The following is an 18454-nucleotide window of genomic DNA, read 5'->3' on the forward strand; positions in this document are numbered from 1 at the left end:
TTAGAGCTCAGGGATGCAGAGTCTGAGGGGTAGGCAGATCAGACTATCTGGCCCACCTGCCAGGATTTTGTTCAATCACTCAGCATAATGATTCTTGAAAATACAAACATTGCCGGGGCTGACTGACAAGTATTGTTCCAGCAGGGAGAGCTGTCAGGACGAATCAATCCAACTCTACCACATGCCAGTGTGTAGAACAGATATAATTTTGGCTGTTAGGCTATGTCAAAGCGAAGGATGCACCGTATGTGTATTTTGAAGTGTGGTGTTTCTTGCAGTCTAACAGCTTGAAAGATTTCTGGGGCTCCCCGCCCTTGGCTGTGTTCTACAAGAAGTTGTAGGAATTCAACTCCAGATAACCCGTTGCTTTGATCTGCTGTGACGTTCAGGTCAAGCCCTACCCCCCAGAGAGTGACAGCTGCTCTGCTCTCATTCGGGATCTAGAATCTGGTCTAGGGAATGGGCCGTTTGCTGCCCTTGGATGTTGTGCAAGGCACCCAATTAGGTCCCCGGGGCCCTCCCAAGAGTGTGAAGTCGCTTTGCCATCGCTGTACCTAATGCAGGGCTGAGCTTACAGCCTTAGGATGGCTTGTGCTGAATACCTGTTGGCCCTCTGGGGACTCCCTGGAGGTCTGCTGCTCCTGCAGGGCCCCGTGCTGGGAGGAGCGGCCACCTCTAGACCCATGTCCGCTCCTGCCCCTGCCCCTACCCCCTGTGCCCCAAGCGCATCTCCATTCACTGCCTCCCCTGCCTCGCTCGCCAGCACTGCTCTGCCTGAGGAGGCTTGCCCTGCACTCTCCTCAGGGTCATGCATGGCCCTGCCTCCTGCCTCTGACTGTCCAGCTTGGTCTTGGCCTCTGTCTTTCCCTGGTTTTCCTCACAGTCATGCTTATTCTCTGAGGATCAGTCCTTTGCGACATCCTCCATTCCCTTTTGGGACACAAACTCGATCCCAGCTTGCTGGCTGTGCACAGCACCTCCGACGAGTCGGTCACGCTGAGCCCTGTGCCTTTGATGGCAGGGGCCAGAGAGGACAGCGGGCTCAGTGGCTGGCTGGGGTCCCTCGGCTCGGCACCGGCCTCGGAGAACACGGTCTGCAGCAGCCACACCCTGCCTGGCTTCCCTGCCTCAGTTTACTGCAGCCGGGCAACCTTTCTAAAGACTTGTCCTTACCACTTCTCTCCCATGCCGGAAGGTTTTCAGTAGCTCCACGGGACTCATATGGATGTGACAGAAAGGCTCGGACTCACAGATTGGGGACTGTGCGTGCTGCAGCAGAACTAAGGCGCCGGTGAGCCGGGATGCCCTCGCTTAGAGATGAGGAAATGGAGGCACAGAGCAGGGCAGTCGCTTGTCCACCAGTCTGGATTTACTGTGCCACAACTTGTCTGAACTACCTGGTGGGATGGCCGAGGCCCTCCGTCCCCAGCCTCCCTCCCCTTTTCCAGTAGACGGCCGCTGCTCCTGTTCAGGAATCACCCAGATAAATCGCTGTCTCTCAGACACTCTGCGCTTTCCTATCTCCTCTCTCCTGTTCTCTGTCTTCCCCCACCTGAGATGCCTTCTTCCTCACCATTCTCTTCTCTTGTTCAATAACTCATCTATTTTTGCTTGTTCATGTTATTATTTATTCATAAAATAGCTTTGATTGCTTAGCGTGTCCCACGCCCAGCAGTGGGTTCGGGGAAATTACACCTATTCGTCAATCCCATGCCCATGGACGGTTGTTTTTACGCCATTATGATGTTAAGAGCTTTGGACTCCCCGTGCGGTGCTTTGGCTGAGCGTGGCCTTTGTGTCATGTGTTCATCTCTTATTGAACTCTGCCATGAGAGATACTCTCAGGAAACCCACTACTTACTCCAGTGGCTCTGCTCAGGTCGTTGGTCATTGTGCCAATTCGCTAACTTCACAAAGAATCTTACTTCCCAGAAGGAACCTCTGTGCTTTTACTTTATGGGCAACCAAAATTTTGGAAATCATTGTGTTTGCCTTTAGTCTCCTACTCCCAGGAAGCTTAGAGTCAAATTATGACTTAAGTTTAGTAACCGTTTGGGACCCTAGAATCGGCAAGTTTGCATTTCTACTTGACGCCTTATCCCAGTTTTCTATTCTGTTTCTCCTGACTTGATTTGTTATTTGAATTTTCGACTTTCCTTGTGTCATATAAAGCACCTAAATCCTTTTGTGAATGAAGCAAAGGTATAAGTAGATGGCATGATAGGTATATGTACATGGGTTTTTCTGCCTCTCTAGGTTGTGAGTTCCTTGCGGACAAGGATTATTTTATTTCTGCCTTTTTCTAAGTCCTAGGAAAATGCCCAGGCATTTTCTAGATGCTTAACAATGGCTTTTTGAGTGAATTGATAAACATAGATCATGATTCCCCAATTAGGCAAAGTCCAACTCATACACTTTCTTTTGCACTTTGTTTTTCATTAAAAAGCCCAGGAAATGTAGTGTGCTATCGTGGACAGAATTCAGACCCTGCCTGTTACCAATTGTGCAACCTCGGATGAGTTATTTAGCTCATCTAATCCTCTTCTTTTTTCTTTACTCTGAAAATGGAGATAAGAATACCCTACCGGACTGCTATGAAGATTGATGACTCTCGTAAATCTCTCAGCACATTCTGTGGCCCGTAATGGCCATAGCCACATGTTAGGTGCCCTCTCCCCCCATTTCCTCATCTCATTGGAAATAGTACTTGGACGAGATAAGTAAGTGGATTGCTCCATGGCCACAAGTTAAGTCAATTAATTGTGGTGTCATATGTAAAACGAATGTGACTATTGACCTCATTCAGAGGGGTATGAAAATTAATTGACAGTAATGCACACTGGGAATTTTTTGTTGAAGGATGCTTACGAATGCTCAGTATTGTTGCATGTTCTATTTCATCATTAATATTATTTATGAATATTTGGTCTTTTTTTGTCCTGGTGTACTGTATGTCTGTGTTCTTAATTGCATTTATTTTTGATTTAGTACCAACTATACCTTAAGAAAAATGTAGATGAAATTCAAAGACATAACTTCTATCTTTCATGCAAATTTATTTTTATAAGATGGATGTTTTTACTTGATTCAATATTCTGTCCATACATTAAGATATTTAGTAAATTATTTTTGTTGTTTGTATTTTAAATCAAGTTCAAGCATTTTTCAAAGTATTTAACTTTTACATTCTGCTTTCACATGCATATTTTATGTTGGCAATTTTCTAATGAAATTCTTCATTATCAGATGTTTGGTCATTTCAGATTATCAACATAAATGTTTCAAGTATTTCTAGTAGAAAAGAAATTAACTAAATAAAATACCCATTTTCACTTTAATGTCAGAAAACTCTCACTGCCTTTAGTCCCAATTAAGGGCCTGTGTTACAGAGCCCAAGGGTCGCTCTTCTGAGATGCAGGGGACTTGAGTCCTACCTCTGTCACCTTCTAGCTGCGTGGCCCTTAGAAATTCATGTCGCCATGCTGAGCCTCACTCACTAATCTGTCTAACATACATAAGAGAGTTGATCTTGACTACTTAGTTCTCTCCCTATCACAACATTCAATCCTAGGAGGTGGCAGGCCCTGCATTTAGCACTACAAGGAAACAGAAAGAAGACTTCCAGAGCTCATAGTACAGAACATTATCTACTTGGGTACCATTACTTTTTATCTTCCTGCTCAAAACTTTAAAATATCTTTCTTTTTAACTGCAGTCGCTTAGTACTTGGCATATATTAGATATTCAATAAATGTCTTGATTTAAGGTCCATGTGCTAAGCAGGATATGTCCTCTGGACCAAGGGTTTCTATGAAATCCCATTATTGAGGAAATGGGAAAGACACATTTCCTATTTGAGGCTTCTGATGCCTGGCCTCTTAGCTTCACTGTTGAAAGGCACAGGATACGGAGCAGCTCAGTGCTTCTGTTCTTTAGGCAACTTACTGAGCCTCTCTGTGCCTCAGGCCTTGAGAAGGAAGGCCCCAGGGGGTGGAGAGGAAAGGTGTGGCCCAGGAGCTTGTGGGCTAGGGGAGGGACTTAGATGTCAGCAAGGAGGGGCAGGGGTGACAGAGGCTGCTGGCTCCCTAAGAGAGATGCTGCGACAAAGCAGGGCTCTAGCAGGAGGCATGGGGGAGTGGGGGCCCTGATATTCCTGGGGGTAAGGGATGGGCAGCATCCATTTGAGAGGGCCTCAGAGGACGGGCTGGGGCATCTTCAGAGCATGGCCAAGGTTCTGAGTCAGGGAGCCCAGAGGACACCACCCAAGAGTGTTCAGGGGAAGTGAGGAGCCGAGCATTGGCCGAGGCAGGTATGAGCAATGTTGGGGTGAAAGGCTGGATGAGGAGGTGTTTGACAGAAACAGGCAATGAGGCAGCTTGGGGTAAGTCCTGATGGTCTCTTGGGGGAGAATCGGAAGAAATTCTTAGTTCAGTGAAGTGGAAGCTTCAGGCTCGATGTTCTCTCCTCTCCTGACATCTCGGAGCCGCCGCCTTCTGGCGCGCATAACTCGGCATGGTTGGCATCAGTTGACTGAGCTTACATCAAGAAACGGCATCCGTCTGTGGGTATTACTACTAAACATATATTTTACACAAATATTTCTGTGCCACCAGCTGTATACAAAGCACTATCAGGCCCTGTCGGGAAAGCAAATACAAATACAAATTTGTTACTTGTACCCCTAAATAACTTCCAGCCTCACAAAAGAGAAATTTATTCTGTTTACAGGGAATGTATTAGCAAAAGGACACCATTCGGACACTCTGGGCCTCAAACCACAACAAAGCAAATAAATGCAACTAGCCCATTTCCTAAAGAAAAGATGCATGTAATGTTTTCAAGGTCAACATGGGTCAACGTGGCAAAAATTGGTCTAATCAATTTTAGTTTTGAAGACGATAAAATTGTGGCTTTAAGAACTTATTTTTCACCAACTTTTTCTCCGGCTTGGAATATAAAAAAAAAAAAATGTGTAAATCAAATGCAAAAAAAATAGTTAAATACTTGTCTTGATCTGGTTAGAGGGTAAAGTGGCAATTTAAATTTAATTCCCAATGAACACGTGACAACCAGGGAGTTAAATGTTAGATTTAAATAGGGCTGCTAATTCTCTGCAAGATTTACATTTGTGTCTTTACATGGGCACTCTACCTAATGAATACATTTTTCTCCTCTTATATTCAGGCATTGCTACTGGAGCATGAGAAATTAATATACGTTCTTATATTCATTAATATCCTCGCTCATAAAAAGGCCTTTTGGTTTTTATCACCCGAGTTCCCAGAGGCTCACAGAGACATTCACAGCTCCAAACCACATGAATTATTAGGGGGAAAAATCCAGTTAAAGCAAAAACCTTAATCGCCACTCACATTTTATATTAAGTAGTATCTAAAAAGAAACTGTATAGGGTATCCATCAACATAGAATGGATACATAAATGGTGGTACAGTCCTTCCACAGAATATTATAAAGTAGTAAAGGGTAAAGAATTAGTGCTACACACACAGTTTAACTCATCTCAAGGACATTGTTGAGTGAAATATGCAAGATATGGAAGAATACATGTAGCATGATTCCATTTACATGGGTTCAAAAACAGGGGAAGTTGAATAATCTCTTGTTAGGGATGTAGCACTGGTGGCAAACTTGGGAAGGAAATAATTCACACAAATTTCAAGATAGTGGTTATCCCTGGGAGGTGAATAGGGAAGTGGACACAATTAAAAAAGAATACATGTCCAGGGTTTGATCCCTGTGGCCAAGTGACAGAGAGAGAGAGAGAGAGAGAGAGAGAGAGGTGGGGGAAGGAAATAAAGAGAAAGGAAGGATGGATACGGGGTGCTTCTAAGGTGCTCGTGATTCTCTATTTCTTAAATGGGATGGTGGTTCATAGATGTTCATTTTATTGTTATTTAAACTGCAGAGATATGCTTTATATTTTATTCTGTTTTTATAATGTATTCACAATGAAACAAACTTTTAGGGAACGGTTATCAAGTTAAACTCCAACATTAAGCTAGTCTATTTCATGCCTAGCACCTGTGGCATTGCACGGCTTATGAGAAGACACACAGGGCTTGCTCTCAGCCTCAAGAGCTTACAGATGTGAAATGACTGCTGGATGAATCAGAAAACAGCTAAGCACAAGCCATGGCACAGTACGAGTTCAGAAAAGGAGGGCTTTGGTGGTCAAAACGGTCCAGGAAAGCTCTTTGAGAGAGTTAGAATTTAAATTGGGCTTTGAAGGGTGAACTAAGCAGAGAAGAAGCCGGGAGATTATTTTTTACTTTTAACTCTATTTCTCGTGTACATCAAGTCTCTTGTCACATTGAACACAATTTACAATTGAAAAGACACTTCATGGTGAAGAAGAGACATGCATCCGCATTCTGATAGACTCGGGTTCAAATCCCAACTTCTCCATTCCCAGACTCTGAAACCTTGAAATTCCTGTGGATGGTTTTCCCATTTATAAAATGCAGAGAGGAATGCTTCACAGATCTGTGAGAATGAGACGAGAGAACATTGCTGGCCACACATTTTAAGTTCTAGAGGGTGTCACAATCTCAATACTACCATTTGGGGACAAGGACTTCAGAAAAGCATGGTGGCCAAGGCCCAGTGGAACTTCAGTGCCGAGGGACTCAACATTTGATGTGCTGGATGAAGAGTCAGAAACCTCAATGTAGATTTGTCCTCTACAAAGTCTCCTTTCGGGCTTCCCCTCCGTTAGCTCTGTTCTGTGATTGCCCCTCTCTGATTGCCACCTTGTAGCCAGTGGGCTTCTAAGGACCCTTGACGGCTTCCTGCCTCATTCCTCAAGAAGGCGCATGGATGACTGACTTGGACCAGCTCCACTCTAGGCCGTAGGGAGAAATATTCTCTTCCCCACGTTTATCTGTTCTTGTCTCTTAACTTTGAAGAGCTAAGACCGGGACACAGTTTTAGAAAGGGGCCAAGGAAGCAGCCTTAGCACAGACAATCTAGACATTTCTGGTCTAAACAGAAGAAGTCACTGAGGCTCAACCATGGTCTAGTCCACCTTCCTAGAAGACTAAAACTGGGGTGAGACCAAAGCCTTGATTAGCAATGCATTCTCCCCTTGTGTCCTCTGAACCTGTCTCCCTTAATGGTCTGAGGTGGCTTAGCAAGGAATTAGGGATTCCTGGCCGTCTCTCTAGCTTTCCTCAGTAGACACATGACTAGCAAATATATGCAAAACATCTGGCTTATTAGAAGCCTGCCATTAGTCTTAATTCCTTTCTCATTTCTCCCATTTTTTAACCTGCAAAGTCCATCGATGGTATTTTGCAGCCAGCAGCTAGGTCCTACTTCAGTTTTATCAAAATTAGTCACTGAGTTCTGGAGAGGAAGCTGATGAAACCCCCTCGCAGCCATTTGGGGTGGCCCGTGAAGATGCACGACGAGGGTTTCGTTCGGTGCATTTGTGCGGAGGGGAGACGCTCAGGCCGCAGGCCCAGGTGTAGGCCATCAACTCCCGACCCCCTGCCTCCCGCCATGCTTCGATTTCAACTTCCATTCTGTCTTTGTTTTACAGTTGTTCAGCACATCAAGCGACATAACATTGTTCTGAAAAGGGAGCTAGGTGAAGGAGCCTTTGGAAAAGTTTTCCTAGCTGAATGCTATAACCTCTGTCCTGAGCAGGACAAGATCTTGGTGGCAGTGAAGGTAAGAATTCCGGAATGTCTCATTATCCATGGTCACCCTAACGTGTGGAAGTTTGACTTTACTTTATGACATGTTAGTGGCAAATTCAGGTGTAAATTATGTCTGTTATGTTGGATGAATTCAAATTCCTTTAACTAAAGGGACAGTCGAAAGGATATTTGGGGCACATCCAATAGTCAGAGATTCTTCTCAGGGGCAACCGACCAGTCTGCAAGCTATGAATAGCTCTGAGCCACTCTTCCAAGTCGGTGCTAACTTAATTCTGGATGGCAGTCAGTGGGGTCAAACATAATCCATTCACCTAAGTCTTGGGGACTTAATCGTGTCTCCTCCAATTGTGGGCACTGGTGCCAGGCCAGCTGCAGATCGTCTTGTGTTGGAGGTTCTGGAAGTAGGATTGTGGACTCCACCTCCCCTGTTAGCCTCTGTTCACTGAGTTCTCTACCTTTCTACCTTGTCCCTCCCAAATGTTTCCAAGGCCTAGGATTTTGTATAGTGCAGGCACAACTGCACCCAGGGGTGGATGGCATCTCCTGTGACTTCCACCACCCGGGAGACACAGGAGGTTCTTACTAGATTAAAGAAGTCAGAAGTCCTTCACCACAGACAGATCCCCCCAAAATTCAGAAAGGAGCCCTGATCTTCAGTAAGATAGACATTGTGATTGAAAGGGATGAAATGTCCATTGAGCGCTCTAAAACACAAGAATTAACAAAAATAGCACGAAAGACTTCAATGGATTTTTTACATATGCATTGTCAAAACTGAAAAACTAAAGCCCCAAAATATTAGGTAATACACATAAAACACTGAAAAGAGGCAAAGATTTATAAAATGAATCGAGGGCCAAATGAGTGTGGGCATGGCCAAGGTGATAACATGTAACCTCTTGGCTTAACATAAGATGATTGAGTTTTTTGTTTTGTTTCATTTTGGCCAGACACAGAGCATTTGTATGAATGGCATTTGTTTGCCAGGCAACTTTTTGTTTTTAAAAACCAGGTGTATATTCTATCACTTTTATACTTTATACATAAAGGGTAACTGAGAAGAGGAATAAAATTATTCATGAAGTCGCCCATCCTGTAGATGCAACCATTTCTGTTAAAGTTCATCCAGGAAGAAAACCTGTACCTTTGCTTTCCTTGTCACTGAAAGAAACTAATCAGGGTGGCATAACACTCCTACACTCTCAGAGAAGGTACCTAAGAGCTGCCCTGTGGGGTGAATAAAGGACAGACCTTGCTAGGGATGGCAAATGTAATATCTGTCAAATAAACATCATCTCCCCCAAATAGGCAATGGAAAGGAAGAGGGAGACAGGGAGAAAGGACAGGAAGAAGGACCCCAGAGAGATGAGATGTGACATGGGGTGGAATGTGTCAAAGAAGGAATCCCAAAGTGATTTTGGAGACTATTAATTCCTGCTACTGTTATTTCCTCCTCTCTTTTCTTTCATTTACTCAAAAAGTTTTGTGGTTATTTTTAGCACAAAGTGTTCAGACATTTGGCAGTGTTATATGTACAGTCTTTGCTTTCTTCTTAATCTGTCTTTTTTTTTTCTTTTGTATAAATGGGACCAAAAGGTGCCTCTATTTTTGTAAATTTATAGAGTGATCAAATGTTAGAGCGGGAAGCGTCTTAGAGAACATCTAATCCTAGCCTAGCCATGTGTTACAGACGAGGAAGCTGAAGACCCTGGGTCCCTTTCTGGGCCCACATTTTGCGGTGCTACTTGGAGGCCATGTAGGTAGCTAAGTCAGCCTTCAGACTGAATCCACCTTATGGTGTTGCAAGGTGGGAATCTGAACGTGAGAAAATCCTGGAAGATTGGAGAATCCTGGAAGGCAGTGTAGGAATAGCTGAGAGGCCTCGGCCAGCTATAGAGATAGAGCCAACAAATTTCTCAGTGGGAATAGCCTTTCATCTCATGCATTTCTTATTTATGCCTACTTCTTTGTACTTCTCATGATGCCCTGAAGGAGAGGGGGTTACTTAGCTAAATCCGGGGCACCCTCAACCCATAAGTTACATTCCCTTCTAAACACATGCTAAAACGGGACTTTAGGGCTCAGACTACTAACAGCAAAGGCTTTGCTGGGGACAGCAATGTTCTGCCACTGGCACCTGAGCTGGCCCAAATGACCATCTGTTATTCAACTTCCCTGCTTCTGCTTGGGCATATCTCATGCCACCACAGTCAGTTTAAGTCCCAGTCACAGCCCTAAACCCACCTCTGACCCACACCCAGGACCTAGTCTTCACATACCTCCTGGCTTTTCCAAATAAGTGCTTGCAAATTAACAACCTATGACGAGTGTTTGCTCTTAATCAACACTGCTTAAAAAAAAGGATTTTGGTCAAGGTGGCAGAATAGACAGCCCCCAGTGTCACTCTCTCCCACAAATCAAGCAATTTACAACTATTAAAAAGCAACAACAGCCAAGCTGGGGCCACTAGAACTCAGGGGAAGGGGAGGAGAGACTTATGGGGTGCGTGAAGGCGGGAGAAGCCATGATGAGAGAAAGAAAGAATGACTTCCACCATTTTGAGCTCCAGCCACATCCAGGCTGGAGCTGGTGAGTGCACAGAACAGGAGCCGGCAAAAGCTGCAGCTGTGCCCTTTGGATGAAGTTGCTTGGAGGCGGCAGGGGAGATGAGGGTCCTAGTGGTCCCCAGGCCAACAAGACCACTAATAGGGTTCCTGTGGACCCACATAGGAGCAAGAAGCCACAGCAACTGAAAAAATGAGCCACTCAAAGGCTGCTGAGTCACCGCAAGGGACCAGCATAGGGTCCATCACATGGGAAGTGTTTGGAGTGCGGACGATAGGGAGATGGGCCCACCGGGAAAACACTGGGGCACAGCATGGACAGCTGATCTGCCCCCGAATCAGTGCAGGACCACTCAGAGGAGAATGGTCAGGAATACAGATCTGGAGGGGGTGCAGTTTGCTGAAAAGACTCAGGCCCAGACCAGAGTTTCTACACAACGCAGGTGAACCAGACCTTATAAGACCCGGAAGTACATACAGTGTCAACAATTAAAACCTGAGCTGCACAAAAAGCCTTCCCCAGGTCATCAGCAGCAAAATAGCAATTTAGTTCAACCACAGGGCTCAAGTGCTGGTCCCCACAGGAAGTTCCCCCCATTTAGAAGTCAGCAAAGGACAACAAATTAGTTCTAGTGCACAGTTTAAGTGGTGGGAACAGCAAATAACCCAACACAGAACTGAAAGAAAAAACAGCCAGAGACACAACCAGAGACAAAGTATTGACTAGTAAAACTCTCTCATCACCGAAGAATAAAACCTAGAAGGACCAGAAGCCCCCCTGGGCTCCCAAGCCAGGGAGTGGGAAGAGCCGGGGGCCCCAGCCATGCCCCCCGACACCTGCAACCACCTGGTGACGACCATGGAGCAGCTGCAGGAAGTACCTCAGACTCCCGAGCTGGGAAATTGGTGGGCGAGGGTTTCAGCCACACCCCCTGGCATCTGCACCCAGCCCAGCCATGGCCAAGCCACCACTGGAAGCCCCCTGGTCTCCCCTGCAGGAATGATGGGGTGCCACAGGCCTAAACCCTGCCCTACTCCTTCCTCCTGCTCCCACCCTATTTCCTTCCCCCTTCTGATCTCCCCCTCCCCCACAACAGCTCCACAACATCATAGAATTTTTAAAAAGTAATATTAATAAATAAATAAACTTAAAAATTAAATTAAATTAAATTAAAGGATTGGACCTTTTTTTTTTTGAATCAAATTCTGACTCCTTCTCTTCACTAGTCCCCTTCTTGTTGAAATTCAAATGAAACTATCATCTCAAAAAGCTATCATCTCAGTGCCTGCAGATTAAAAATTCATTCTAACTTTATGGTCACAGTCCTAAGGAGTTTCATCTGAGTGACCTTGAATGTGAATTTTAGTTGAAATCAGATGTTTTGCTTATGTTTGCTAGAATAATTTCAAGCTTCAGAGGGGATGCCCATTTCAACTCTCCGGGATTGAGGCTGTAGCCATGTAAGGAACAAGCTAGATCTTCCACAAGCTCTGGGAGAATTGGATCAGAATAACCCATGGACCTTTCACAGAGCTGCCTCTTGCCAGCCTGACGTGCTCATTTTTAGGGCTTTGGGTCAATTGAAATGTATTTAAAGACCACCTAGATAAGCCTGGGAGGAAAATGTCTATGGTTCAGCCCTGGTCACAATGAAGAGATTTTTTTAAGGAACGAAACAAACAACGTGGCTTCCAGGGACCATACACAGCTTTTCACCGCTGTGGAATGGCTGCCAGCGTTGCTCCTCTTCCACGGGAGGCACCCGGGGATGTTTGACAGCCCTCTGCTGTTGCCTAGCAACCCCCAGAGCATTGATTATGCATGCTAAGAAATAGCGTGTCCTTTTTCCTTCTCTAGAAGGAGCTGGCTCGGGTTTGAAATCCAAGGCTTTACATTCGGATCGACAGATGTCTGACTCCTGCAAATTCTGATGTTAATTCCCCCAAGTGATTCACAAGCTTGAGGGATCCACAGGAATTGGTTTAGGAAGGAAGTGACCCTAAGGCATGTGCAGGGCACTCACTGGGGCTGAGTGGAGCATGCCTCTCCCATTAGAGTATCTGCTTGTTTGGATCCAGCCAGATTGCCCTTTTCCTGATATTTTTGGATGACCTTTGTTTTTTAGTGAAATGGATTTGTCGACCATTTTTTTCCCTTTACACTGAATTACAATCAAAGAACCCACAGAGAGAATGAGAGGCAGAGAAACTAATCTTTGATCAAACCGAGTTACTTTACCTTTAAGTAACTCCATTGCCAAGGAAACGTGCCGCATCACAGTCCCGGCATTAACTGTGGACGCGTTAGCTATTTCTGGCTCCATCCAACCTGCATTTCAATAGCTACAATTCCTACAACATTTTCTTGTACTATGAATGCACACTGATTTTTGTTTTTTAAATATAGCCACAAGTGTACATTGTAGGATTCATGGCTTCTCCCCGCCGCCACCCCCGCCACTAATTCAGGTGTCTTTCTTGAAACATAAAATGCTGAATGTGAGAGAGACCTTAAAAATCATATATATTACCCAAGCTTCACGTTTTATAGATAAGAGAAGCAAGACCCAGGGAACTCAAGTGGCTTCCTCAAGGTCTAAGTTAGGCGTTGCACAGGAAGAAGATGGCAAAATAAGAAATGGTGAAATCTGAGTGGAGCAGGCACTTTCCGAGCTAAGAATTTTGCTTTGCATATTTCTGAATTCCTTCTTGTCAACAGGGGAAATACTGATGTTTTTCCTCCATCGAGGATTTTTAGAAAAGTTCACTAATAAACCCTCCAGCACGTCACCATAGGGCAGGCCCAGGGGACATCCCACACATTGCTGCCATCCCCACGTCTGGATGGCCCCGTCCAACCCCTTGGTCCAGATAACTCCTTCTCACCCATCGGCTATAATTTCTAGTTGCCCCTCTTTGGGAGGACTTGCCCTTGAAGACTCTTCTAGGTCAGACCTCTATGTGACATGCTATGAAGGCATCTGTCAGGGTTTTAAAATTGTATATGTGTCTGTGTGCTTATTTAACAAATGGCATTGAACGTCTGTTTCTGCTATTATATAAAGGCGTGTTTCTTCAGGGTGGGAACCGTGCCTTTCAGCACATCACCCAATGCATAGTGGCATGCGATCAAAGCTTGTTGAGTGAATAAAGGAATGGATCGGTGGGTGGATGGACAAACAGATCATGGAAATAATAATATTTCAATAAAGTAAAGTGTTGGCAGTTGGCATTAATAGGTAAGGAAATGACTTGATGAGCTATTGATAGTCATAGAATTTTATAGCTAAAAGAAACTATAAAGATGATTTATTTGTCTGTTTTCTATTGCTTATAACAGAATACCTGAAACTGGGTAATTTATAAAGAAATGAAATTTATTTCTTACAAGTTTTAGAGGCTAGGAAGGTCAAGGTCTAAGAGGCACATCTGGTGGGGGTCTTCTTGGTGGGGGCTCTGCACAGAGTCCCGTGGCAACACAGGGTGTCACGTGGTGAGAATGTCAAGAGGGCTTTCATGTGGTCTTCTTATGAAGTCGCCAGTCTACATCCACGACTGCCCATTAAGCCATTAGCCCATTACTCTGTGATTGGATTAATCTATTCATGAGAGCATAGTTCTCATGATCCAACCACCTCTTAAAGGCCCCACTTTCAAATACCATGATTGGATTTCCCACCCTCTTAACACTGTTTATATTGGAGGCCAAGTTTCCAACACATGAACTTTTGGGGGTAACATTTAATGTGTAGATGATACATATAGAATAATATAATCTAATGAGAAATTATTTTAGGAATGATTGAATCACTGTATATATAGAGAGAGCTGTTATTGATATTGTTTAGCTTAACTCCCTCATTTTGCCAATGAGGAAAAAGGAACCCAGAGAAGATAAATGAACTATTTAAGGTCACATAGCTTGATGAGGTCACTTAGTGTCAGACCTAGGACTAAAACCTCAGTCCTGTGCTCATCAGGTGCCACATTTTCATTTACTGAGCTTTACACGTGCCCTGGTAAACCAAACTGAGGAAATTCAGCACAATGACACCTATAAAATAATATAAAGGAGTGTGTTAGTTATGTTCATTTGTATGTAAGGATGAGAGACGCTCATCTTTTCCCGAGTAGAAATTTAATTCAATGGAATAAGTGGAAATAAGGAATAGTGGATTTCCGAGGGAGTGTTTTGGCCTCAGAGAAATACAAGAAAAACATCATAATCAACTTTTATAAACAGAACAATGTAATGTTCATTGGAAACTCAACTCAAGGCAGTTTAAGCAGAAAAAGGCGTTTATTTAGAAATCCATGCTGCTAGAAAACCTATAGATAGGCATCCTGGCTTCAGGCACAGCTGGATCCAGGGAATCAATAATTCTCTCTCTCTCTCTCTCTCTCTCTCTCTCTGTCTCTCTCTGTCTCTCTCCATCTTTCAGCTCAGCTTTCCGCTGTATTTGCTTCATTCTCAGACAGGTTCTTTCCACACTGTGAAAAAGACTTGGCAGCAATGGTGTGGGCTTAGATCTTGCCGTCCTAGCAACCCCAATGGTTATGCAAAAGTTCACGGGCTGACTCCTACTGCTTGTGTTGGGTGTGTCACCAGACCCTCTGACTAGGGGAATGGGATATTCTGATTATCCAGGCCTGGGTCACATGCATACCCACTCCTGGAAATGGAAGGTGGAGTGAGCTCTACCCAACACACACGGACTGAACGTGGGAGGTATTGGTTCCCTGGAAGAACATTATAGATGCTGTAGCCAAAAGAAGGGGGAAAGGGATCAGACAGGAAGAAAATAAAAGATGACCATCTCAAACAGGAACGACAAGACAGCTAAGCCTCACTGTGACTGGAACAGTTGGGATCCAAAAGCTGATTCCGGGTCCGAGGTAGCCCTTGTGACCGTCCCTTCTGTATCTTCTCAGCAGGAGGCGTTGGGGATTCTCCTCTGGGCTTCCCTGCTAATGTAGGGCAGCTATCTCTGGCCCGTGGTGATCCCTAACATTTGGCTGCTGCTTCCACACCAACTACTGCTCTCATTGTCTGGACAGCTCACATTCTGATTCCTCAAGAAGGAAAATGCTATGGGTCCAACTATTCCAATCAGTCATCTGCAATGCCACTTAGTCTCCATGCCAGGCCACCTCTTTGCAATCCACTCATCCAGGGTGGTCATGTGACAGAAAAGGCCACCTTTGGGAAATGAAGCAACTGGAGCTCCTTGTCACAGAGTATGTATAAGGGCAGCATAATGGCTCGAAAAGGAAAGCCTAGTCTCTCCAGTTCTGGAACAGTGAAAAACATTCGCAGCTGAGAAAGAGCATCAAGAGTTCACCAGCTCAAGTGCTCTACCCAAGCACGTTTATCTCCAAGACAGATGGCTGTTTTCCTTCTATCTTTTTATGATAGTCATCAAACCAGTCCTCACGTCTTGATTAATTGTGCAGTCCGCTCCCATTCCTCCCTCTTCCTGTGCTTCCTTCCCACTTTTCCATTTACATCGGCATGTGAAATCCTTGTTCCCACAAAACGGAAATTGATGATGAAAAGATTAGCGTCCTTAAGAGGACATTTGTCAGTGTTGCCCTAAAAAAATAGTTTGTGTGCTTTAAACAGGCACCGGCTATCAATTCTGTCTTTATAAGGCTCTAGGAACAGGAATTGTAGAACTTTTCATAGTGTCTTGTTAAAAGGCTTGATCATCTTTATTGCCCAACATTGCTTAATAGATTTCTACTGCTCTTTGGTATAAGTGCATTCTTTACCGGGTGTGTATGTGCACACGTACATGCACACGTGCAGTGTAAGATAGAGCGCGACGTCTCACTTGTAGGAATCCCTTGTGCACTTGAATTAGGCAGGCCCTGGTTATTTAGTTGCTCCATCAATATCCTTTGCCAGTAACTTCAACTTTTAACCCTTGATCAGGGATCTGTTTTTTGTCTTCGTAATAACTTTGGTGACCCTCTTTCCTGGCTTATCTCCAATTTACCCATCTCTTTTCAGAAAAGCTAGTACCAAAACAGTATATTTTACTCTAATGAGGACTATCTGACATCAAACATTGCTGGAGGATCATTTCACACCTTTGTGTCTCTGGAACGTATGCATTGAAATATTTGTGCGGCTTTCTAACTTACTTTAACACCATTGACAAACCCACAATCAAGTCATGGTCTATCATGACTCACCAGCTCCTTTATTTCTAGTGAAATTGTTTTGGACAATTTTATGCTGGCTGATGGAGTCTGGACGTATTGTTTTCCCAGAACTCATGTGGAAATCTGATCCCCAGTGTGGCAGTGTTGGGAGCTGTTTGAGTCACTGGGGCAGATCCCTCATGAATGGATTAATGCTCTCCCCTGGGGGAGGGGTGAATTGAGTGAGTTCTCGCTCTATCAGTTTCTTTGAGAGCTGGTTGTTTATAGGACCCTGGCACCTTCCCTCTCTCTCTCCTTTCCTCTTGCTGTGTGGTCTGCTCGTACCTGCCGGCTGCCTGCCACTTTCTGCCATTAAGTAGAAGCAACCTGAGGTCCATGCCAGATGCAGCTGTCCCAGATTGTAAGCCAAATAAACCTCTTTTCTTTATAAACTACCCAGTCTCAGGTATTCTGTTAGAGCAACACAAAAATGGCTAATACACTGGTGTAGTTAAAGCCTGTAAACATATTGCCAGTGTCCATATTGGAGGTCAACTCCTGATTCACTCTCTTGAATCGATATTTCTGTAATATGTCAGTCGCTATGAATTAGTTTCCTGTCTTCTAAAGACTTAACATTTCTAAAATGCAACTTGGTGCAATATGCAAGCATAAACCATCAATTTTATCTTTAAATTTCTGAAAGTATTTTAAAGTATGTGAATTAGAACTTAACCTCATGTTTCCCTTTGGACGGTTGATGTGTTAGATCTAATCCATAAGAGCCAGCATGGTTGTGAAAATAAAGACAGTAGCAGTCAACACCCTGGCTGTGGATCTTGTGTTTGAGGCCATCAGTTGGCACATAATTAAAGTCCTTTCAAACCTGTCACAAACAATTATTGAGTTGATATACACAGAGTGTTGGTTTCTAGCACATAGTGTTCATGATCAGTGTTATCTTCTTAAGTCATTCAGTTCTTTCTACATTTGTAGGGATGTTGGGGAGCTATCTGTTGTATTCTGTACTTTCTAAGATTTTATATATATCAAGTTCTCTTTCTGAATGTATTAAAATTCAGTCCTCCAAAGTTCACTTTTGTAAGAATCTGATAAACACTTTTTTTAGGGAAGACCCTATCAGATAGAAGAATCGTGCAGCATTGTGACCAAGGCTTACTCTAAAATCTTGGCTAATCATTGCCTGTAATGACCATATGAGAAGGGTGTCTGCCTTAATTGTCTTCCAATGTTGTATTTTAGAAATATTTTTCAACATTCCCAAGGAGCAGGCTGACCCATTCATAGCTTGCAGGGAGGTGGCTTTTGCAGAACAGTGCTGTCCCATAGCAGTAGAATGTGAGCCACACATGCAAGTCGTATTTGTAATTTTGAATTTCCTGGTAAGCACAGTAAAAAGGTAAAAAGAAATAGATGGAATTTGTTTTATTAATATAATTTAACTCAACATATTTATATAGTATTACCATTTCAGCATATTATTAATATAAAAATATTAAGGAGATATTTTACATTATTTTATTCATACTAAGTTCTCAAAGTTTGGTTATTTTTCACTTCAAGTACATCTCAATTTGGGCTAGCCAGATTTCAGGTGATAGCTAGCCACATGTATCTAGAAGATATCAGGAGAGTAAAGATTTTCCATTAGAAATTTCCATTAGCATAACCCAATGATCCTGACCTAGAGGGATTTAGGTATATTAACTAAACATTCTTGTGCATCTTGGTTGGCTGGTGTGGGAGTTTATCCATTTTCCTGTATGTTTTAACCACGACAAAGGGCATTGGGCATACTGAGGTCTTAGCATAATAATCTCTTCTATATTTTATCTTTCACTTTATCAAAGACACTGTTTCTATGATTTCTAAAATGTATAAGAGAAGAAGAATATGAGATCAGTACTTACAAAGGACACAATCCCTATTTTACCTTGTCTCTCCCAGACCACCTATGCTTTGAAACGCCTGACATCTGTCAAATCCTGCAATGTTCTATCACTCCACTGATAAGCCTTCTTGCCTCTTACTAGATTTGCA

The 18454-nt window shown here is 43.7% G+C and overlaps 1 protein-coding gene across 1 annotated transcript in view; it reads left to right on the forward strand.

Moving 5' to 3' along the window:
- NTRK2 (neurotrophic receptor tyrosine kinase 2) overlaps nt 1-18454 on the forward strand; it is a 326056-nt gene that overhangs the window by 234779 nt on the left and 72823 nt on the right. The window contains exon 12 of the mRNA XM_063080630.1: nt 7562-7692. Within this exon, the coding sequence (XP_062936700.1) occupies nt 7562-7692 (131 nt within the window). The remainder of the gene's footprint in view (nt 1-7561; nt 7693-18454) is intronic.

This window comes from Cynocephalus volans, chromosome 16 (assembly GCF_027409185.1).
Source record: "Cynocephalus volans isolate mCynVol1 chromosome 16, mCynVol1.pri, whole genome shotgun sequence".
Lineage (NCBI taxonomy): Eukaryota > Metazoa > Chordata > Mammalia > Dermoptera > Cynocephalidae > Cynocephalus > Cynocephalus volans.